Source organism: Hylaeus volcanicus, chromosome 2 (assembly GCF_026283585.1).
Source record: "Hylaeus volcanicus isolate JK05 chromosome 2, UHH_iyHylVolc1.0_haploid, whole genome shotgun sequence".
Taxonomy (NCBI): domain Eukaryota; kingdom Metazoa; phylum Arthropoda; class Insecta; order Hymenoptera; family Colletidae; genus Hylaeus; species Hylaeus volcanicus.
In genome coordinates this window covers 22,110,540-22,133,268 of record NC_071977.1, presented here as the reverse complement: position 1 = coordinate 22,133,268, position 22,729 = coordinate 22,110,540, and the positions used below count along the sequence as shown (strand labels likewise).

Below are 22,729 nucleotides of genomic sequence, written 5' to 3'. Positions count from 1 at the left end.
TTGCTTCCTATTGAGAACCGCTAGAGAAGACTATTGTTTACAATTAAGCATTCCCCATGCGCAGAGTTCGAATTCTTGGTATCGAGACGGGTTGCATTCATTAAGGGGATAATCTTCCTAAGTATTACCTTGCAAATCGAACAGATATAAAAATCTATATAAAAATACTGTACGTAAATATATTTGTACGTACTGTATGTATTTAGTATAGGTACTAGGGCGTACCTACTGGTAATTAGTACCATTAGTACATACTCATCTAAGGTTATTGCCCCTGAACGAATATAACCCAACTGCAAGGATCCAAGTTGTACTGTAAAGAATCCCTACGGATCATTTTTTTCGCGCGCAAATCTCTTATATGATTAATGTTAAACCGTGAAGAAAGCTATGAGTCAATAATTGAATAATAAACTTGATTTCCTAGCAACCAAACAAAACTACAAAATACCTCCAAATGCCTCCTATGCGACACAAAGTCTCATAAACTCATATTCTTGTCGATTCATTATACGTGATTCATAAAAAGAATATTTGAAAATGTTCGTTCAAGAAGATGTTCCTACTATTCTTCAAGAATTCGTGCAACCTCGTACAATAAATCAAAATATGCTTATAAATTTAATAATCGATCAAGGACCAAAGGGAGAAGCTGGGAGACTTTTCTACGAAGATGGAATTAATTTGAATGAAACAAAGGAAATTCAAATCGAATTTCTTAGTATGTAATGTAGATACTCGTATAATTGAGTTCATTTTACATTTACTAGTTTTCATGTCTTGTTTTAGATATTTTAAACATCGATCACCTCTGGGTAATGCCAAATCTTGTTAAATTAAAATTGTCCAATAATATAATAGAAACAATAGAAAATCTAGATACTCTTATTCATTTAAGAGAATTAGATCTGTCTTTTAATCATATTAGAATAATGAAAAATTTGAACAATTTGACGAATTTGGAAATATTGCTTCTGTACAATAATGAAATTAGTAAAATAGAAGGAATAGATAATTTATGTAATCTAACAATTTTTAGCATTGGTAATAATGCCATTGCAGATTGGGAACATGTAATATATATTATAAACTATCTTTTATTTGCAATTAAATCTGCGTGTATCTGTAGCTACAAAATTGTTATTTTAGGTACTTTATTTAAGAAAGTTAAAGAAACTACGCAGTTTCAATATTAATGGAAATCCTTGTACCAAAGAAGATGGATACTTGGATTATGTATTCGCATTCATGCCTCAATTAATTTATTATGAATATAAAATAATAATCGATGAAGAACGATTAGCAGCCAAAAAAAAACATTAGTAATTATAAAATTATAAATAATATACAAACACAGAATCTCCATATTTTAAGCATACATTCTTACTTTATTTAGTCGTGCTTTAACTACTTTAGAAGAAACAGAAGTTAAAGAACAAGAAAAATTAGATGAACAGCAAAGATATGAAGAAAAATTAGCTTTTCTTACTAGTGCATACATGGAACATCTTGATGGAGATTACCTTTTTCAACAAATGTTTGCAGATGATAAAGGTTTATAAATTCATTTTCATATGTAAAAATTCCAAGTATAAATAGGAAAAAGACACAAAGTAATTTAATTCCACTAATTTTATATTTAGAGGGGATAGAATTAACTATGGTAAATGAAGAAACTCAAAATGCTTACGAAGAATATAAAGAAAGTTTTTCGTTAATGTGTCAAGAGCTTTGTGAAGTAGGTTTGAAAGAACATGAAAAACGAACTTACGAAATAAACCTTTTTACTAATGCTGTTAACGAAGGTAAGGAAGCTACACAGGACCAAGGCAGAAAGTAAGTCATTTTTTATGATATACATATACATGTATGAAATGAAAGTAATACTAACAATTTCATTAATACATTGGTACTGACTTTGTTGTTATCTCATAACACAGGATCGTAAATGACATTCTGCAAAAGAAAACTGAAATTTTAACGAGCGTTAAGTATTTACTAAAAAAATTAGTTGGTGATATAGATAGTGCTGTGCTCGAAGAAATAACTCAAAAGGTACAACAACTTTCTGATGAATTTAATGATGTGATAACTGATGGTTGGAAAAACCTGATGTCCCTTGAAGTTGAGTTACACGAACAAGTAGAAGTATGTTGGTCTGTATGAAGATAAAAAATTATCTATAAGACAATAAATAAATGAAAATATTAATAACTCATATGTTTTGCAAAGGATATAAATGAAGTATTCCGAATTAACATTTCTGACATGGTAGATTCTTTTGTAACAAACGTACGAGGACATTTCTCACAATTACGAAATCGTGAGGCAGAATATAATGACACTATTAATGGATTAATTTTATACTATTTAAGTGGTTTTGGTGATGATTCAAAAATACCAAAACATTTGGTAAATTTATGTGGTGATAAAGATATTTTAACATACAATCTTGCCAACTCCCATGAAAAACATTTACAGGTATGTATTAATAATTTTTTAATTTTTTAATTGATTCGGGAAATAAAATTATGTTTCAATTACAGACAATAGATGCTCGAGAAGATAGTATGTTAAATAGAATAAAAAATTGGCTAGAGGAATATACAGAGCAATTAGTAAAGTAAGTTATTTACTTTATTATATATTTCTTTTAAAGTATAGAAGCAAACTAATTTGATTTCACAGAGATGAAAGTGAAAGAAATAATCAACAAATATTAGAAATCTCACACTTTGCGGATTCACAGCAAATGGAATTTTCTTCGTTACAATTATTACAACAATTGAATTTAAATATTCATGATTCAGAAGCCATTCAAGTTCTGGATACTTAACGTCTTGTGGAATCTATCAACATAGTAGCCACGTAAGAATTAAAATAATATAAGAGCAAATATTTAAAAAATTACATTTTTATTGAATAATAACATATTAATATAAAACGTTATAATTTACAAATATTAGTATAAAACATTATAATTTACAAATATTTGTGTAACAATATTAAATTTTTTTCAAATTAATATGTATCAAAATTGTATTATTGTAAAAGATACTTATCATTTTTTCTTTAAAGACTCAATATACAACTTAAGTCCTGCTTGCACTGATGGTACTTGAATAAGTGCCAAAAAGTTATTTAGATCAGTCTTTCGATTTTCTTTTAACCAAAGCAAATTATTTGTTCGCAATACCTTTTTCGTTGCACGTAGACCTAGAGCTTTATCAACATTTCGAAAGTTAATATTTAATGTTTTCTTATATTTCTAGATATTTAACTAAATATTAAACTCACCAGGTATTTTTTTAAAACTTGTTATATATTCTTCACACTTTTTGATTGCACTTGTTTTATCTGCAACCAACTCGTCTACGAGTCCAATTTCTAGTGCTTCTTTGGGTTGGAATAGAGTTCCCCTAAATTAATATTTTTTAATCAATTGAAAGTGCTATTGTTAATACAGTATTTAATTATGTATGTACGAATAATGAATTACTTTAATAGTGCTAATTCAGCTTTACGATATCCTATTGTATCAATATAAAGATTTTTAAACCATGTTGGTGCAGACATTCCCAATTTTGTTTCATTTAATCCTATGGTATGTTTCCCTTCGACTAAAACTCTATATTCACAAGAAATTGCTAACATACAACCTCCAGCAGGACTGGCACCCTTTACAATTGAAATTATATTATGAATATTCATGCATTTATTATAAATTATTTGTACGTTATGTAATAGTTTTTGCTAATAATGCAGAAAATAATACATTAATAGCAGCAGCTACAGGTATTTCCAAGCCATACAAAGTTAACCACATATCCTGCAGTAGGGTCCAATACTCGGTTAGGTATTTTTCACTACGATTATACATCTCCATTATGTCAATTCCTGCAGAGAACACACTTGGCAATGAAGATGTCAGTATAACCCCTTTGGACTGGTTTTTCTGGGCTTCCATTAATGATGTCGTCAAGGCATCTACTAGTGCTTTATCTAAACAGTTTACAGGTGGACGTGCCATTGATATTGTAGTAATACCTATGAAATAAACATTTTATTTAAAATGGAAACAAAAACCAACATTAATGTTAAGACATTTACCTGTAGCATCTTCATGTGTTACTTCAACGAGTTTCGAATTTGTTGTATAACTTTTATATAGGGGCATCTGCATACGGCTAAATATCCTTCTTACTGCAAACATGATTCGTCCTATTGTAGATTCACTATCCTATCAGAATAAAACGAATGTATGTATAGCATATATAACATAGAGTAATTAATACATTAAAATGTAAATTTAAAGCATTACAATAGTATCTTATTACCTTAACTATTATTTAATACACAACTATCAAACCTTTGAATTAATTTATGGTTACAGAGTAATTGTAAGTATTACTGTACTTTCAGAACCTCAAATCACTCGTAAAACAGCTGGATAGAGAAATCTCTATCACAATTTCAACGAACTTTTGCTGCTAAATAGAAAACAGTAAAATGTTTTATTCGTGTCAGTTCATGACAGTTTACGAGATACAAAATGATAATTACGCATCGCGAAATATCGTATTAAATATCCTTGACTGTAATCGCCCTATTTCGAAAACGTCTATAGGCTATAATGCATCGTCATTGATATTTACATTCAATCTAAACATTTCCTAATTATACACAATGGTACCCAATTGTACTGATTTGTACCTTGCACCTTGTACCCGTTGTACCATTTAGAAGGAAAACAAAAGAGCTAATAAGGGATAACTTTTATTTGAATAATAAGTAACAAACAACATTAACGTGTAGCAATTTACTTACATTTATTTGAAAGAACAGTTAAATTGTTACTTATTCATAACAAAATGTTTCGTCCTTAAATTTAAATAGTCTTCTTTGATATGCATAAAAGTAAAGTAATAAACTTTCTCAGTCATTACTCGCTGAAGTATAATGGAGATATTTATTCTGTTTATAAAACGTATAAAAAATACTGGGTTGTAACATACATGTTATTGATAGCAATTTACATATCACATATACTATATTTATTATCGTAACTATACATCAAATTTAGAAAGCTTATGATCTATTGCAATTTTGTATACATATTTTTTTTCCCTGTATTTCGAAAAGAACGAATATACCTACTCTTACAATAGGTAAAATACTACCACGAAATGCATTAATTTTTTTAAGATAAACTTTGGTTTATGCGCTATTTGGATAATCAAACGTGTATTAAAATGTTATTATAAAGAAATACAATATATTAGCTGTACTTTAAAGATTACATGTCTGAAAATCCTGTTTTATTACAAAATAGTAACGACATATAAGAAATATTATATGTATAAACTATAAATCCTATGTACGTTAGTTTCTTCTCTACTGTTACTACAATTACAATAAAAGTAATATCGTCAGAAATCATCCAAGACAGTAGAATTACTTGCAATTACTTGTAATGATGGAACGGACCGGAATGGAATAGTATGGTTCGCGGGCAGGTGCTAATATGGCGGCTATTCTGCTTTATAGTTTCGTGACATCGCCCTTTACACTAACATTTTCTTAAGAAAGACGTAAAAGTTGAGTCACTGGGTGACAGAAAAAACGATGTCTTAAATGAGTTCGGTTATGTTTGAAAAATAAGACGACTAGCAAAATGTCAACCAGATCGCAACTTACGAAAGATTTAAACGGTTTGTCTCGATGTCTGAATGTTTACGTTCGTATCATGGAACTGTCATACAACGAAATAATATATATTATTTATTCTTTCGAGTAATCACGTTCCAATAATGTTTATTAAAACTGTAATAGTTGTTCCTTTTATATCACAAGTATGCAAATTGGGTTATGACACAATTTCATAAATATTTCTATTTCGCACATTTTACATTATGCTGTATTCGATAACGTTTGCTTATAAATGATTCATCCTTTATAGAATCGGTTAAAGCATTACTCGGTAAGCACGTCAAGATATTACTAAAAAACGTTGTGAAATTGGAAACAAAGCAGGATAAACAAGAAAATCGTGTTCTAGTAAGTAATAATTGATATGTCAAAACTATTATGGTAAGAATTTAGTTGTTTATTATGGTCCTTTAATTATATTTTTATAATTTAAGGTTTTTTCACCATGCCGTCTCTTTCTTTTAACGGCCAAAGTACCCACAAGGGTAAGATTAAATGATTGTTTCATTATAGCAGATAAAAGCGTATGATTATTTTATTAATTGTGTATTAATTTGTAGCTCGACTGCCATTTCCATTATTTAGAAATAACATCTATAGAATCCAAAAGATCGAATCAGTTATCTTTGACTGTCGGAGAAAGGTATTACAATTTTACTACTACAGGAGCAGGTGCAGATACCACAGAAGTAGATGCAATGATTGAGGCCTTACACACTGCAATTCGAAATATCTTTCCCACGGTTCCACTAAAGTATGTGTTTACTTTCTTGCATATTTATTTGTAGTTACTATAGAATTGATATAGTATCATTAATGTTAAAATCCTTTTTATAGTTATATTATAAGGAAAATAGAAGTAATACCAGCTAGTAGATTGCAGAGTATAAGAGGTAGCGAATTAGCTAGAAGTACAGAAGCAACAAGACATACAGGACCGTGTGGTGGATTCTCGACTCAATATGCATGCATGTGTGATTTACATGGTGTACCATACAGAGAAGAAGTCGCTTGGGTAATATTTTTAAAACGTGCGAAAATAATGGTACTTTTGTTACTGAATTTTTGTTGAAGAAGTTATCAATTTACAGGATGTTGATACAATATACCTCTCTCACGACACAAGGGAATTAAATTTAAGAGATTTCGATCACTTAGATCAGAAAGATTTGGTGCCAATCATTTCTGCCTTGGAATATAACACTTGGTTTACAAAGCTACGAGCATCTCATCTTAAATTAAGTCATGAACCTTTGGAAAGATTATTACACGTTATGCGCAGATCTCTTTCCATTCAGGAACTTTATTTAGATAATCTTGGAATTAAGTGGTAAAATTCAATGATGCATGAATTTTGTGAAAGTAATTTTAGTAAACGAAATTTTAAAAAGATTCTTTTTAGGGATTTTGCGCACAAACTATCGTTAGCTCTAATTTCTAATGCTAATACAATGTTGCAAACTATTGATCTATCACATAATACTATTGAAGATAAAGGTAAGCATTATATATTGAGATCTCTATTTTAGATCTCCTTCTTGTGGTAGATTCATTTAATGTTTTAAATTTTGTATACTTTTGTATGTTTTTAAAACACTTAAACATATTCCTGTACACATTTATTTTTTATATTTTTGTAGGAGTCTCTAGCTTGTGTGGAATAATTGCCAAGTTAATGCAAGGTGTGCAAATAACCATCACTATTTCCGATACCTTTACTAGTGTTTTTTAATTAAATTACTCCTCATCCTTTTGTACTTAAACATGTAATCTTCTGTTTAGATATTCCACTAATATATGTATATGCAACATTATATGTTATATTGTGCTTAATTTAATATGAATACGAATAATTAGTTGAACGTTTTAGAGTAATAAATATGTGTTTCAATTAATGGTATTATTTATGGTAATATTATTTTTAAGGAGGTGCACATTTAAGCGGACCTATTGGAAAACTACCTAAAGGTTTACAAAAATTAAATTTCGCACATTGTGGACTAACAGGAAAAGGAATAAGTCAAATTGCACATGCACTAAGTTTAAATAGAAGCATGCCAACTAGTTTGCAATATTTGAATCTTTCAGAAAACTCTTTAAAAGATGATATCAATGTAAGTGTGTTACATAAGAATGTGACATTTAATACAATAATTTATTACTAATAATAAATTTACACAAATCGTGTATTTGTTTGCAGAATTTGTGCAACTTTCTGGCACAACCTAATAGCCTAACTCATTTAGATCTAAGTGGTACAGATACTACACTGGAATGTGTAAGTATTCAACTTAGTACATACAAAATTGTAACACGATAAATGAGAATTTTAATGTTTGCATTTGTTATTCAGCTGTTTGGTGCTTTATTACGGGGTTGTGCAACTAATCTAGTCCATTTAAATGTCGCTCGCAACTCTTTTTCAAGCAAGAAGACCAAAGAAATACCTCCCAGCTTTAAGCAGTTCTTTACAGCTACACTTTCATTGAAGTACTTAAATATATCTTGTTGCAAATTACCACTAGAAGCATTGAAGCATTTATTACTTGGTTTGGCATGCAATGAAAGCACAGTTGGTTTGGAACTCGATATGAGTGGAAACAACTTGGGTTCCATGGGTGCTCACGTGTTGGAGTCGTGTATACATGGCGTGCGTTGCATAGCATCACTGGATATTTCAGACAGCAGTACGAATGGCTTACATTTGGAAAAATATCAGTACGAAATTTTGGAATTCTATGTTCTATTTTTGTTTCTTTACAGATATGGATGTTGATCTAGCACAAGTAATAACTGCTGTAGGGAAAAATAAATCTATAAAACAATTATACATGGGTCGTAATACCGTTGGTATGAAAAGCAAACATATTGCTATTGTAATGGATGCCCTGGTACAAATGCTTCAAGAAGACGATTGCGTTTTACAAGCATTACATTTACCAGATTCTCGATTAAAGTCTGATCTCTACAATCTTATTAATGCTCTTGGTAGTAATACATGTCTTCATACTATAGATATTAGTGGTAATCAAATTGGAGATCCTGGTGCAAGATTATTAGCGAAAGCACTACAAATTAACAATCATTTGAGGACCATTATTTATGATAAAAATAATATTACACTCCAAGGTTATGCCGACATTGTTCATGCTTTAGAAAAGTATGTTTATTTCTCATATTCATAACGTAATTATATATTAATAGTCTCCCTAATTATATGGTATCCTATCATAGAAATTGTAGCGTGAGGCACATGCCATTTCCAATCTTTGACCTACAACCTTGTATGAAAACTTCTGCTGAGAAAACGGAACAGTTAGCAAAAAAAATACAAGATCTTTTACAAAGAAATGTTACTCCTTGCAAATATAGTCACGGACAGGCCTTCAGGCTGCAACAAGGTTTTCTATTAAGCTCTACGCAACAAATGGTTGATAGGCTTGTTGTTCAAACTCAAGACACTATTAAAGCTATTGCTGCAGAAAGCTGTGATGCTAATAATGATATTAATTTTGCAACTGGACTTATACAAGATGCAGATAATTCTAAACAGGTACAAATAAATAAACATAAAGAAATTCAGAACGTAACCTTACGAAAGTAATATTTTCAGCTTCTCCCGAGATTGCACGAAGTCCTTCAACGACGAGATGAAAATAATCCAATTGAGTTGAAGTTACATGATATGGCGAATGAACTTCATAAAGTTGTAACAGCATATTTACAGGTATCTATTTTACGTGTTTTTTTATACATAACGATTGATATTATTTTTTGAAACATAATTAAAAATATTTGAACTCGAATGTAGGATTCTTTAGACGCTATGGTAAAATGTGCAAATGAACAATGTCCTACCATACTTTCACAAACGGTAATCAGAGGAGATGAGAGTGAATCAATTGCCGTTGAAGATGATCTACGTAACAGCTGCAAAGAAAAAAATCAAATCAGCAATGAATTCATACACACTACTATCACAGAACAAGCTGGAGCAGACATAGTCAATAGAGTGAAGTACGGATTAAAATTACTTATTATATTAAAAAGAAAAGTTTTTGAAATTAATTATTTCGATAATACTTTTATTAAACAATTATGGCTGAATTTATCCAAGTATTAATTTTTTTTTAGCGAATTAAATTTAGCTGTTGCTTCACATGTATCTGACAGAATAACAGATGAAGTAATTGAATCGTTATCAAGAAGTTATAAAAATTTGGTGAGTATAATAAATAGTAAAATAAGTTTTTAAATTATTCTAAAAATTTTCTGATTTGTACATTGACATTCTTAGATTGGGGATTGCGATAGTAGAACAAGAAGTAGCACTCCAGATGTATTACGGCCTAGTGCTGGTTCAATGAGTAGCGGAAGCGTCATAGGTGTTACAAGTACAGTAGGTGTTTCTACAACATTACCCATTGGTAGAACCAGTCTTGCATCAGAAGATGACTGTCCACCAGAAACTTATTCGCTTGTGAATTCTATTGGTCAGTGTTCTAGCGATCAGTCTCCAATGGTAAGTAAACATGATTTCGTGACATACATATTCGCGCTTTATACTCAGATAATAGTTATTATAGTAATTATGATATGGTTTCATGTCTATCTAGAAATTGGATTATTTGAATCTTGTAAGTATGGTTAAATAATCACATGGTTAAAAACAAAGTTCATTTATCATTTTAGTTTTTCATCATCCCTCAATGTATTGTACATATAATATAGTAATTATATATATATGTATATATATATATCATTGTTATACTTAGGCCACTCCACATCTGTCAAACAAACGTAAAAGTTTACATGGAAGAAAATTACGACCTAAATCTGTAGTCGATTCCGTTGAAGGACTTTCTGCTGATGATATTCCTGACCTACTACCATCACTGCCAAAAAGTCAAGCAGAAGGTTAATATCATTTTAACATATGTATTTGATACATGTATAATTTTTAAATTAATTACGAAGTTGTTTTAGCTATTTCAGAAACAGAACATTCTTTAACAGAATCATTAGATTCTGTTTCTGAATTACCTAATACCGTGGGTCAACAACTACAACATTTAGTAAAATCTAGACCACGCAGAACAAAGACTAGAGCACCTACAAGGCCAATGTTGAGACCCGATCAACAGGTGGATGGTCTAGCTCTTGGAGAAGGCCTTGATGTATTCTTTCGACCAACTACGCCAACAACTCCTCTTATATCTCCAACAAGCGATGATAGGTATTATGTTTAGAAATGTTACTCATAGCTTTTTTAATACAAATTGTGTGCATTAATTTATTTTTGTTCGATTAAACTGCAGCTCCTTACATACGTTCCCGACTGATGGTAGTCCGAATTTATCTCTTGCAAGTCACAAAAGTATTCCACCTGACACGGATAAGAAGCCTGGTTGCAGTTCTCCAATGTTAAAAACGCTTCTCGAACCTACACCACGATCGCGGTCCAGTGATAATTTGGAAAAATTTTCGCCTCTCGTCGGTAGGAGATCTCAAGGTGATTCACCATTAACTGCATCTCCATTAGCTCGACGGAATATGACTGATAATGATCAAAATCACGAAAGAATTGTTGCGAAATCTGGTAGTAATAAAGATACGAGTAGTAATAGTATTGTCAGTACTTCTGCTGACACTTCTAAACGTAGCACATTACCGATTATTGGATCTGGTACAAATTCACGTAGTTTGCGGGATTCAGATGAAAATGTTAAAATGTTACAACTAACAACTGCTGCAAATTCTTTAGATAGGGATGTATCTCTTGCAACGTCTGTTCCTAAAGATTACGAAAGCAGAAAAAGTTTAACGAAAAAATCTGCCATGGAAGTGGACAAATCTGCAAGTCAACCTCTGCCTTCTCTTAAACTGAGGTCAACAGGTTTTGATCTTCGAAGTCCAACAAATGGCAGTAGTACAAAAAGTAATTCGGAAGCATCGAAATCTCCAGTATTAAAACCTTCAACTAAAGGATGTAGTTCCACGAATGATGGAAAAAGTAATGGTGTTCTTTCGAAAAGTAAACTAACACCACCTGCGACAGCTCCGAAACCAAGACCTTGGAGTATGGCTACTGATAGAAAATCTGGTAAATTATCAAATTATATACCACGTAATTTATATCAGTGTATTGTATGCCTCGTTATTGCAGCTTTATTATAAAACATTTAATTTAATTTTGTAGGCGAATTTAATTTATTAAGCGATGGTTCTAGTCCAAATACTTCAGCAGGGAATACGCCTGATTCAGGTGATGCTCTCGATGAATCGACAGATAGTGGCGTTAGTGGTCCGGCTTCACTGCCACCGACGTTATCAGCAAGTAGCACTGCTAGTTCTTTAAGTAATACAAGTGTAGAGAAAAGATCTGTCAGAGAATTAGCAGCTAGTTTAAACAAGAGTAAAACAGAGAGGAAAGAAAATGGTAAACAAAAATGTTTTTCCTATTGCATGTTGATCGTATATAGTTACCTGGTACACGACTCAATTCACGCATCACTTTCAATAAATTATAAATTGCTTTATAATTTCGAGTACATTGCAAATATGCATGTTGAACCCTTAAATTAAGAAGCCTTGCTGTACATATTATTTTAGAGCATACCGCACCTGCAGCATGGAGGTCGGTGCTTCAACGTTCTATCAACCAACCAGATGCCAAGGTATTTCATGTAATGTTTCTTTTTGTTTTTTATTTTTTTTTTTTGCAATGTTTCAAATTCCATCCCTGAGACCTTTTGTAAAAGCTTACAAAATTTTTTGTTGCGCTTGGAGCCTATTAATACGAGTTAATATTTTTTATTTTGTACATGTAACCTATCGTTGACATAACACACAAAAGAACTTGTTGAAGCATATTAACTATTGATGAAACGTCACCTATTTGTTTAATATATAATCGTATATGTGTAATTCGTTACATTTTCAGGTAACGGAAGTGCCGAAAACGGTTGAAGAAAATCATATAAATTATAAACTTCGACGTACTTCATTTTTACGTGATTCAAATTTTAACTATAATAATGATGACGTAGTTGACGTTTGACCGTGACTTAAAGCAGTAGCAATTTGAAAGTCAATGTTAATGATTGGTTACTTCTTGAGACAATTTTTGTCATAATATTTTATACTGGGCACAAATATATGCAAAGTGATGCGTTCGTACTTGTGCCATATGAAGTCAAATGCGGGGCAAGTGCTAACGATGTTAGAGACAGGGTATTGAGGGTCTCTATAGAAATTACTAATCTATTATTAAGGTGGCATTACAAATCTTATTATAGTTTTTCATAAAACTACACTGCTAACGCAGCTTATCTTAATTTAGCAGTAAGTATCTATTTAATGTACTAAAATCGTTTATTATTTTTATTATAGTAAGTTACAAATTCACACTTCCACAGAGAATATATTTTACGCTTCTACATTCCTTCGGATTTTTAAGAAAGAATTGTTTGCTATTCACGATGATATTATTTGAATGACGAATCGCATTATATTTGTTTTAACATTTAAATATTTATATATTGTTTGTCTGTACATTTCAAGTAATAGACTGTCTGAACTATACTATTAATTATATAATTTTAATTATTTTAAATACATGACAGCTGTTCTATTGTATAAAGAACAGCATAACCTATACTTATCGCAATAAAAGAAAGGTTTATTAAAATTATTTAATCGAATATATGGAATGTCTTCCGAAATTAAATTTTTTAAGTTTGCAATACCTACTCTGATGTATTTTCTAAAAACACAATTGTAAAAGGCCTGTGATTTAAAAAAATGCAAATTTTTATTTAAGCCATATTAGTCATACTTTATTTTCACACAGTTTTTATTAAATTATGTCATATTTTTAAAAAACTTTTCCCGATACAATATTTACCATTGGAATTGAAAAATGCACAAAACCGAACTTTAAGAATCATTAAATGTATGCTGTGTGCCATATAACATTATTCTATAAATTAACAAATGTCTTCGTTTTCCATACAATAGGGTCAAATTTAAATAAAATTTTATAGGACGAAACCGTCAGCGGCGAAGTCGGTGATTTATTAGAGTTAAGTGATAAAACACATAAAGATTCGACACACATATACCATGTATATATATGATGGTATCAATGTTGAAACATAAAACTTTCAAGTCAAAATGATTAGAAAGACGTTATTGGTTATTATTGTATTTCAAGCATTTCTTTGCAACATTTGTAAGTTATATTTACTATTTTATACCTTGTTAAAGATATACGATAATCGAAAATAATTTACTAAAGTCCTTCTTCTATGTGTCCTCCTTCAAAAGGAGAAGCTTTTTTACAAACAACTTTTTTGTATTATATAAGAATATATTGATAAATATAAATGTAACACACTCCGACATATATAAGTATATTGAAAACTAGTTTTTTGATAGGAAGGAACCTATGTACATACACGTGTATAAAAAGTTACGCATAGGTAAATTAGCGATGATTACGATTACAATTCTCAAAGTCAAATAAGTATTTGAACATCGATTTCATTTTCAATTTGTACTAATAAGCATAAATAACAGAGTATATATATACGTGTCCTTTCGCATACAGATATGTAGAAACATGTTCTTGATGACGACATTGCATGTTAAATTGAACACTTTCATTTCTCAGTATAATTAAAGAATCTAAAGGAAAATATAATTACTGTACTATTCTGCCAGATCTGAGTTATGTCCAACATACTAATCATTATATTTAAACTCATGGATGACATAAGCAGACATTAAACATAAAATCTAACAATTAACTGTTCAAATGCATCTTTCCTTATACAACTAATCATACTAAATCAATAAACCAACGTAAATTAAAGTGATAAATATAACAGCAAGTTATATGCCCTATTAAATCAATGTAAGAAATTTTCATAGCGCAAATGAATCAGTATCACAAGGTAGTTAATCGTGAAGTTACTTAATAATTGTATGGTTAGAGTAATGGTTAACAAACGTATAATTTAATTATTCCAATGGTATTTACTTGTAAACATGTATGGACTTGTACATTGACATAAGTGCATACAGTTAACAATTTGTATACATGTTATGTTGCAGGTGGTTTTTTAAAATATAGAAATACAATTCATTATATGCTTATAAGAATACATCATTATTACATGAAGTTATATATGTATAATGTAAGAAAACGAAATTTAACCTATTGTGCCAAAAATATAATGATTTTGTATATCCATCAAAATTCATTATACTCCAATCTAAGGCATTTATATAAATTTTAAGTTACACAACATACATTCAAGAATATTGTAAACTTCAAAATAGTGTTCTCTTATATAATACATATATATTATTATTTTACTATTACTTTAATATTAATTATAACTTTGTACACCAATAAAAATCACCTGTAATAGACAATATTTTAGTATGTAAATATATTGAATGTATCTGCAGTATGTATGTACTAATGAGTGTATGATATAATATTTATATATATTCTTTCTTCAATACATTCCTGTATTTACACTTATATATATACATATATACATATGTTGTACAATTAGGCATGTCTCAAAATTTGCTATTAAATTGCTATGTATATATTACTATCTACATAGTATGTTACTCAATATAAAAGAACAAAGATTGGTATCAGTACTTGCAGCAGATTTTGATACGTGCCTTTTTAACTATGCAATATAATTCGCTAGTAAATAAAGACTCCTATTACATACATGACACTGATAGTTTTTTCTAATAGGTACATTAATAACCCTACATGTTTAAATGATTTTTACAATTTAATTTTAGAAAATATATACGTACTACAAAAAGATTTTGTATTCTGTTTTATTAATGTTTCAACAAGTTTTCAGAAACAAAATGCACCAAGTCTTGAGTGTTTATTGTATATCTTTATAATATTGTAATAGAACATATTACATAAATCATATAACAATTCATTGTTGTTAAATATTTAAAAGAAGCAAAATTTAAAGAAATTCTTTAATGACATATAATGTACTGATGATGATATTAATATCTTCACGAATATATTTTTATCGATAATAAATCTTTTTATAAGCATTGAGAATTAAAAAATACTTAAGTAACATTTATAGAAATAAATATAGTAGGGTTTCGTAAAGAGTCAAAACACCTTAGTGCGCGTGCGTGAAAAATTGTATGGAATCTGGCACATTTCCATAATTCAAGAGTTGGAAGAAGTATTGTAGTGAAAGATTAGATTGAAGGGAATAAGGTGTGCATGTACCGTTTACCTAGGAGATGCTAATGAATTTTATTGTACAATTTATGTTGTTAAGTTGAGGAGGTGTAGAAATGTCGCGTTCAAAATCTGAAAAGATCGGAAACGGTGGTAAATGTGAATTAAGCGTTTGGACACGTGCGATAACAGCGAACTCCGAATGGCCGGATAAAGTAAACATAACCACACTTAAATTAATTAAGTTTCTACTCGTTTTCATGATTTTGTCTATAAATAACTTATCTTTCATTGTAATAGGAAGAATTTCTTGACGTTATATATTGGGCTAGACAAGCAATTGGAATTATAGTTGGTATAGGATGGGGTCTCATACCTTTAAAAGGTTTCATAGCTCTATTACTGTAAGTTTCATTTGTCATATCTCTACACAATAACATATTGACTACCACGTAATTTTAGAGATTGTTAATCTCTAATTAAATTCCTACTACAAATTGAATTACGCTTGAAAGTTATAATTTACATTTCAGATTTGTATTAGTTAATGCAGGCGTTACATACTTGTACTTCAGTAACTTTCAACAAATCGATGAAGAGGAATTTGGTGGTGTATGGGAATTAACTAAGGAAGGTTTTATGACCTCGTTTGCTGGCTTTTTGGTAACTTGAAGTGTTTGAATATTATCCGATTTAAATATTTGGTTTATTATAGATTTTACGATAAAATTATTGTTTATAGGTAACTTGGATCATTATATATACAGGACTGCATTTTGACTGATCATTTTTATCATATACCGATGGTAACTTGACTGATAAAAATATAAATGCATATAATAATTTTCACAGATCAAGTGCTTTATACATACATGGAAATTGCATTATAAACATTTTTGTGGAAAACAATCATCCTTTATATAGCTGATTTGCTCCTCGAATTTGTAGCGCATTTAATAAACATGAGATGTAATATTCGATTTGTAAAATGTTTACCTACGTACTTTGTTACATATAGTTAAACATTGTTGTATAAGAAATATTTATCCACTTAAAAGTTATGTATTTGTGGAGACTCTCATGTACTATATTTTAAAAATCAGTTATTTGTTATTAAGAATATTTTTTTTTAATGTTATGGAATACTTTAATATCCTATATATACATCAGAGCATTGACAGAGAATTAATTGTTTTAAGTAAATGCTGTAAAATATTGCTCTAACAAGTTACATATTGCATATACCAAATCAGATTATATACATATACAGATATTTAATATAATTAACCAGTTAGAATAACCAAATTGCTCAATATTTGGTCAGGTTTAACATTTTGCTTATGATTAATGAAATTTGTATGCTCAATACTTTTTTCTACTTAATTACTAGGATATTTAACGAGAAATTGTTATTAATTCCAATTCATGTCTTGACAAGTACAATGCAGTTATATAGAAAATCGAAATATTAATGTAAATTAATATATATTTCAATTTCATTATCAATATTGGTTTATATAACTTTTTATCTAAATAATAAATAAAATTATTAAAAATTTTATAACAAATGACTAATCACTTTTTTAAAAAACACAGCATGTATATAGTTATTAGCATTTAAACAGAAATAACCGGAAAATAAGGAAAAACAATCGATATTGGGTGTTAAAATAGTTAATAACGAATAAAATAACACCGCTCAAGTTTTACACAAAAGGTTTATTTAAGTATATTTACATGTATAAGTTATTAAAAATATGTTAATAAAATGTGTTTAATACATTCGTAAAAATATCGGGATCATCCGACCATCAACCGTTTCCGTCCTCGTGCTTGTACGTCTTTGTATTTAGAAACAACCTCTTTGCATTGTATTTTGTTTATATAATGTTTCTGATAAGTGTTAAATATTTCTAAAAATAGTAACGGTATTTCAGAATGTGCACTAAGTAGCGATCGTTCGAGGACGTACAAATCAACTGCTTTATCTTCGACGCTCGACTCTACGCGAGCTAATCCAAAATCTATTACAACAAACTTGTTTGTGGCTATAAAAAAAAAATAAGAAATAGTATTACTGCAAGATAGATTACAATAATTGAAATACAATGGCCGCCTACCGTCACATTTTTCAATGTTTACATCTTCGCCAACATTTTGTAAAAGTATATTCGAAGTGGTCAAATCCCCGTGAATTATATTTTTGGAATGCAATTTGGCAATAAGGACACCTAAACCTCGTGCTATAAACTTCGATAAATGTTCAATATTTACATCCTTTGCAACATTCTTTCCTATAAAGTCTTTTAGTACAACTGCATTTTCTATATACTCCATATAAATGCATCGACGCTCTAAATGTACGAAGTATACAGCTGGCGTTACTACTCCTTAAAAGAAAAAAGAAGTGTAAATATACAAAGCTACAAAAAAAATACTTTACCCTATTTTTGCCATCGCTATCTCACCAGCGGCTTTAGCGCGAATAATAGCACGACATTCAGCTTTTATTCGATCCTTCGTGAGGCGATTATCCAAATCTACATGTCGATATTTCTTTTCGAATCGCTCTTTTACTAATGTTGGCTTTCCTAAATAAACGCCCTTGTAAACTCGAGCCTCCGCACCTTGAGCTATTAATTCAAACCCGTGCATGATTTTTATTACCTGTAATATGTGTATTAAAGTATAGATTTAGCAATTATGATAATTTTAACTATTGTACTTGCGTACGTAATGCGATTTCTCATGATATATTTCATTGAGGAAAATATTCGAATTTCAGGTTGCGAGATGCGCGTAAATAGTATGCTTGGAGTTGCGAGAATGTAAAGATGAAGTTGCTCGCGCTAGCAAGGGCAAGATGAGGGCGAAACGCGAATCGATCGTTACCCGAGAGCGTCCTGCGCGCTAATCGCTATCCCAGCGCTAGTATTCGCCCGTACTTTGTTCCCATCGGATTGACAAGCTAATACCCGTGTTTCTTGTCTTGTTGTTGTTACGAAAAAAAATCCGATCTTTTGTTGAAACCGGTAGATATGAGGGACGAAGTGAAGATGGACGCGAATCGGCTAATCGCCGAAGTTTATAAGCGGCCAGCGCTTTGGAACCAAAGACATATCTCTTATCACAATCGCGAGGTGACGAACCGCGTTTGGATGGAAATTGCATCGATATTCAAGTTGCCCAGTAGGTGCATTGATAAAATCGTTTATCATGTATATCGTTCGCGCGCGCTTTTTCGTCATTCGTTGCACAGTTGAGAATTTATTTGTCCCTCTAGCAGATGACAATTGTCCTCGAGTATGTGTCAATATTATTGTAACAAATGATCACTTTGATTGTACATGATAATTCTGTATAATTCCATAATCAAATAATATTTGACAATCTATACTTGTTTACTAATTTCTATTACACTATTATGTAAAGTATGTAAACGTGATCGTTTTCATTGTCGCGGAAAATTTTTGTACGATCTCCTTTAATTATTGTACAAGAAAGATGTAACTATTTCAAGAGTGACGACACCGTTTTTCAGAAGCATAATATCGCGTACTCGCACATACGAATTGCAGTCTAGTTAACCTCACTTTTTCATGACGTCTCGTTACCCAAGTATATTAATGAATTCAAGTGCTGAATCTAATTTGAAAACATTACAGTCGGACAAAATTTGATTCTACAGAACATTGCTAACTTATGACTTCTTACTATTTATAGTATTACACCACGAGATGATTTAAAATGCGACTTCAAAGTTGAGTGTTGATAAAACCGCATGCGCGTGAGCATAGTCAATAAATGTCATCTGTCGTTTTTATGAATCACTTTTGCCCCTTCTGAAATCTTTTATTTAAATTCTGAATAGATTATATTAATTTTTAATTGTATATATATTGTATATATTATATACAGGACAAAAAAAAAGTTTTAAGGGGGCATTTCACTGTGAACGCACAAAAAAAAGCATATTTTCAATCATTTTTTTCTCAGGAACTATTGCATAAAATTGAATGAATGTTTTTTCTCTTTAAAGGTATGATTAAGGAAAGTAAATAAAAAAAATTTTTTTTTTTTGTAAAAAATATTTCGTCATTTATTTACAAAATAATGTGTGCAAAAAAAAAGTTTACCGCTGGCGCAAGTGATTTTGGCTCTCCTGGTAATCTGAAACAGAAAATCGAAAAAGTTTATTAAACTATGTCGTCACACCTATAGTCGGAACCTCTACTTATTTATTTCATCGAAAATAAACAAAATGGCAGCGTTTCTTGTGAAAGAGAGAAAAAAGAAACACTTTTTTTGTACCGTAAATCAGGTGAAATTGTAAGTAAAAATCAAAATATCAACTACTTGAAGGTTCCGACGATAGGTGTGACGACATAGTTTAATAAACTTTTTCGATTTTCTGTTTCAGATTACCAGAAGAGCCAAAATCACCTGCGCCACCGGCAAACTTTTTTTTTGCACACATGCATATTATTTTATAAATAAACGACGAAATATTGTTTACCAAAAAAAAAATTTTTTGTTTACTTTCCTTAATCATACCTTTAAAGGGAAGAAACATTCATTCAATTTTATGCAATAGTTCCTGAGAAAAAAATGATTGAAAATATGCTTTTTTTTGTGCGTTCACAGTGAAATGCCCCTTTAATTTTAGTATACGTATCCTTCGATTAGCTTGAAACAAACTGTAAAAGTCGCTGTAACGGCAAATCGTGGTTTTTGTAATCGAAACGAAATTGTTTTCACATATTTTTTTTTTTCAGAACCGGTATTAAAAGCGAAATGGAAAGGTTTACGAGATACGTTTCGGGCGGAATTAAAAAAGGACCAAGTCTACCGTAAAAGTAAATTCCATCGTAATAGGCCGGTATGGATACATTTCAAAAGTTTACAGTTTTTAAAAGAACAAATGTTACCTCGTCCTCCGATTTGGGAACGGAGTAATTCTTGTCAAGACGACGATCGAATACACAGCGAGGGTGAAAGCGACGGGATGCTGTTGCAGAACGGTTCGTCGGTAACAAGTAGAAACGCGGAGGATCGTGGTACGATCCCTAATCATCTACTGTCGATAAGTAACGAAAACGGATTGAAGATCGACAGCATCAATCACATAGACGTGAAGCAAGAACCCGAAGAGAACTTCGACAATCTCGAGTTTCAAAGCGTCTCTGACAACCTCACGGAAAACGAGATGATGTTGCAAAACATCTCACCTGAACAAGTGTTGATGGGCGACCATGACACTGGCATTGGTCTTACGGTGGATCCTTTAGAAGGCAACCGTTTCGATGATAATTACTATTTCCTTATGAGTCTTTTACCTCATGTAAGAACATTACCGGCCGATAGAAGAATGCTGCTAAGGATGCAAATGCAAGAACTGGTTTACAAAGAGGTTTACAAGAAAAGTACCGAGAGTGTCGCCACTCCGTAAAAAGACAGAAATGAATATTTTTAACAAAGACGTTATTCGTACGCGACTTCGAAAGTGGTTAGAACCTATCAGAATAATTGTCTTTCACAGTTCACTGTATTTAACCCTTGGACGACAGGATTCATATAGGACCACGATAGTTAAAACTTATTGTTGGGAATATACAGATTTATTGTACTGGAGATCAGATGGAGGAAGTTTGGTACTTTAAATACGACAAAATGACGAATAAATGGTTAAGTGGTTATAATACTATTTCTTCTGATAATCTATCTGATAAATACATAAATACTAGAGATCACGGTTTTGAACGGGTATTAAACGTGTACCGTATTGAACGTGTACCGTGTACCCGTGTATTAGGGAATTAAGAACACGGGTATTTTTAATACACGGGTACCCGGGTATCGAAATACACGGGTACGCATACATCGAATTATACGGGTACAGTATCCAATTACACAGTTTTATATACAAACTTTTATGTAAAAAAAGCTTTTATTCTACATAAAATAATGATCCTTATTCATTTTGAAAATATTGACAAGCAATAAAACAAATAAATGAAAAAGATATAAACATAAGAAGAATAAATGTAACAGAATACATTGTTTAGTGTAATTTGTAATACTTTATTTATTAGTTAAAATAAATGTTCAAGTCAATGTGCGTACCCGTGTATTTCGATGTACACGTACACGTACCTGGATATCCGTGTATTTCGATATCCGGGTACCCGTGTATTAAAAATACACGGATTAAAACACGGATCCATTAATTACCCGTGTACCCGGGTATTTCGATACACGTGAAGTAGAGATCTCTAATAAATACTAATATTTGTCAAGGAGACATTGAATGAGTGGCACTTTTCGTTGTATTCTATGAATTTATTGGGTACTCTGCGAGAAACGGTATCGTGTGGTCGTCCAAGGGTTAAAATGCACCTCTCGCGTGAAGCGAATCAACGTTTATTTATAGATTAGCGAGAAAAATTCTGAAATTTAAAGATTTTCGTAAAAACGTTCTAGTCCTTTTTAACCTATACAAATGTACTCTGTAGATTGAGAGACACTGGTGCTTTCTCGTACCTGCGGGTACGACCGTGATGTTTAGTTGTATCCGTGTATAGCTGTGGGCAAACGTGGCTGTGTGTTCACGGCATTCCTATTTCGTTGCGCATGCGTACCTGTCATGGCTCCTCTCGGTTAATCGTTTCGTTCGTTTTCGCATTACGATTTCGTTGTGCTTTCGTTCTTCCGTTTAGTTCGCTCGCGATTGTCATAAGCACGAACCGCGTCTACGCATCCGTCGTCTGAAAT

General features: G+C 31.1%; 6 protein-coding genes and 1 long non-coding RNA gene across 20 annotated transcripts; 4 read left to right on the top strand and 3 right to left on the bottom strand.

Moving 5' to 3' along the window:
• Positions 1-61: 61 nt before the first annotated feature.
• Positions 62-2,840, top strand: LOC128872796 (dynein regulatory complex subunit 3-like). Of its 2 annotated transcripts, none has more exons than XM_054115840.1 (9): positions 62-721; positions 790-1,073; positions 1,150-1,322; positions 1,397-1,554; positions 1,644-1,836; positions 1,941-2,148; positions 2,233-2,481; positions 2,547-2,623; positions 2,689-2,840. In XM_054115840.1, the coding sequence occupies exons 1-9, from the start codon at positions 541-543 to the stop codon at positions 2,834-2,836; spliced, it is 1,671 nt and encodes a 556-aa protein (XP_053971815.1). In that variant the 5' UTR covers positions 62-540; the 3' UTR covers positions 2,837-2,840. The 2 variants fall into 2 exon arrangements, with proteins under 2 accessions (XP_053971815.1, XP_053971816.1); XM_054115841.1 differs by having other exon boundaries at positions 1,941-2,156; positions 2,376-2,481.
• Positions 2,841-2,917: 77 nt separating this feature from the next.
• LOC128872797 (enoyl-CoA delta isomerase 1, mitochondrial-like) lies at positions 2,918-4,970 on the bottom strand. Of its 3 annotated transcripts, none has more exons than XM_054115842.1 (8): positions 4,828-4,970; positions 4,564-4,759; positions 4,338-4,490; positions 4,111-4,240; positions 3,776-4,047; positions 3,500-3,678; positions 3,298-3,419; positions 2,918-3,222 (listed from the first exon to the last, which is right to left on the bottom strand). In XM_054115842.1, the coding sequence occupies exons 4-8, from the start codon at positions 4,211-4,213 to the stop codon at positions 3,062-3,064; spliced, it is 837 nt and encodes a 278-aa protein (XP_053971817.1). In that variant the 5' UTR covers positions 4,214-4,240; positions 4,338-4,490; positions 4,564-4,759; positions 4,828-4,970; the 3' UTR covers positions 2,918-3,061. The 3 variants fall into 3 exon arrangements, with proteins under 3 accessions (XP_053971817.1, XP_053971819.1, XP_053971818.1); XM_054115844.1 differs by having other exon boundaries at positions 4,338-4,487; XM_054115843.1 differs by lacking the exon at positions 4,564-4,759 and having other exon boundaries at positions 4,828-4,967.
• A 599-nt stretch (positions 4,971-5,569) lies between these two features.
• On the top strand, positions 5,570-13,456 carry LOC128872795 (F-actin-uncapping protein LRRC16A). 7 transcript variants are annotated; one of them, XR_008456258.1, is made up of 25 exons: positions 5,570-5,711; positions 5,960-6,057; positions 6,144-6,194; positions 6,270-6,463; positions 6,547-6,724; positions 6,801-7,039; positions 7,112-7,206; positions 7,350-7,391; positions 7,636-7,823; positions 7,910-7,987; positions 8,063-8,396; positions 8,473-8,869; positions 8,944-9,262; positions 9,323-9,436; positions 9,521-9,726; positions 9,844-9,931; positions 10,007-10,231; positions 10,326-10,346; positions 10,485-10,626; positions 10,696-10,945; positions 11,028-11,812; positions 11,909-12,148; positions 12,322-12,386; positions 12,653-13,053; positions 13,128-13,456. XR_008456258.1 is itself a non-coding variant. In XM_054115839.1 (25 exons), the coding sequence occupies exons 1-25, from the start codon at positions 5,675-5,677 to the stop codon at positions 12,767-12,769; spliced, it is 4,215 nt and encodes a 1,404-aa protein (XP_053971814.1). In that variant the 5' UTR covers positions 5,570-5,674; the 3' UTR covers positions 12,770-13,456. The 7 variants fall into 7 exon arrangements, 6 of the variants coding, with proteins under 6 accessions (XP_053971814.1, XP_053971813.1, XP_053971808.1 ...); XM_054115839.1 differs by having other exon boundaries at positions 11,028-11,221; positions 11,510-11,812; positions 12,653-13,456; XM_054115838.1 differs by having other exon boundaries at positions 11,028-11,221; positions 11,474-11,812; positions 12,653-13,456.
• Positions 11,953-12,774, bottom strand: LOC128872803 (uncharacterized). The gene is made up of 3 exons (XR_008456259.1): positions 12,604-12,774; positions 12,196-12,499; positions 11,953-12,091 (listed from the first exon to the last, which is right to left on the bottom strand). It is a non-coding gene; the product is annotated as an uncharacterized LOC128872803 (long non-coding RNA).
• A 2,477-nt stretch (positions 13,457-15,933) lies between the features above and the next one.
• Positions 15,934-16,938, top strand: LOC128872801 (GEL complex subunit OPTI). Its single transcript, XM_054115853.1, has 4 exons — positions 15,934-16,173; positions 16,259-16,362; positions 16,492-16,621; positions 16,701-16,938. Exons 1-4 carry the CDS (start codon positions 16,075-16,077, stop codon positions 16,740-16,742), a joined length of 375 nt encoding a protein of 124 aa, XP_053971828.1. The 5' UTR covers positions 15,934-16,074; the 3' UTR covers positions 16,743-16,938.
• A 719-nt stretch (positions 16,939-17,657) lies between these two features.
• LOC128872799 (EKC/KEOPS complex subunit TP53RK) lies at positions 17,658-21,325 on the bottom strand. 5 transcript variants are annotated; one of them, XM_054115847.1, is made up of 4 exons: positions 21,187-21,325; positions 18,427-18,625; positions 18,079-18,348; positions 17,658-18,006 (listed from the first exon to the last, which is right to left on the bottom strand). In XM_054115847.1, exons 2-4 carry the CDS (start codon positions 18,611-18,613, stop codon positions 17,759-17,761), a joined length of 705 nt encoding a protein of 234 aa, XP_053971822.1. In that variant the 5' UTR covers positions 18,614-18,625; positions 21,187-21,325; the 3' UTR covers positions 17,658-17,758. The 5 variants fall into 5 exon arrangements, with proteins under 5 accessions (XP_053971822.1, XP_053971824.1, XP_053971825.1 ...); XM_054115849.1 differs by lacking the exon at positions 21,187-21,325 and adding an exon at positions 19,673-19,772; XM_054115850.1 differs by lacking the exon at positions 21,187-21,325 and adding an exon at positions 19,552-19,702.
• On the top strand, positions 18,994-22,355 carry LOC128872798 (transcription factor Adf-1-like). The gene is made up of 2 exons (XM_054115846.1): positions 18,994-19,147; positions 20,734-22,355. The coding sequence occupies exons 1-2, from the start codon at positions 18,997-18,999 to the stop codon at positions 21,405-21,407; spliced, it is 825 nt and encodes a 274-aa protein (XP_053971821.1). The 5' UTR covers positions 18,994-18,996; the 3' UTR covers positions 21,408-22,355.
• The last annotated feature ends 374 nt before the right edge of the window (positions 22,356-22,729 follow it).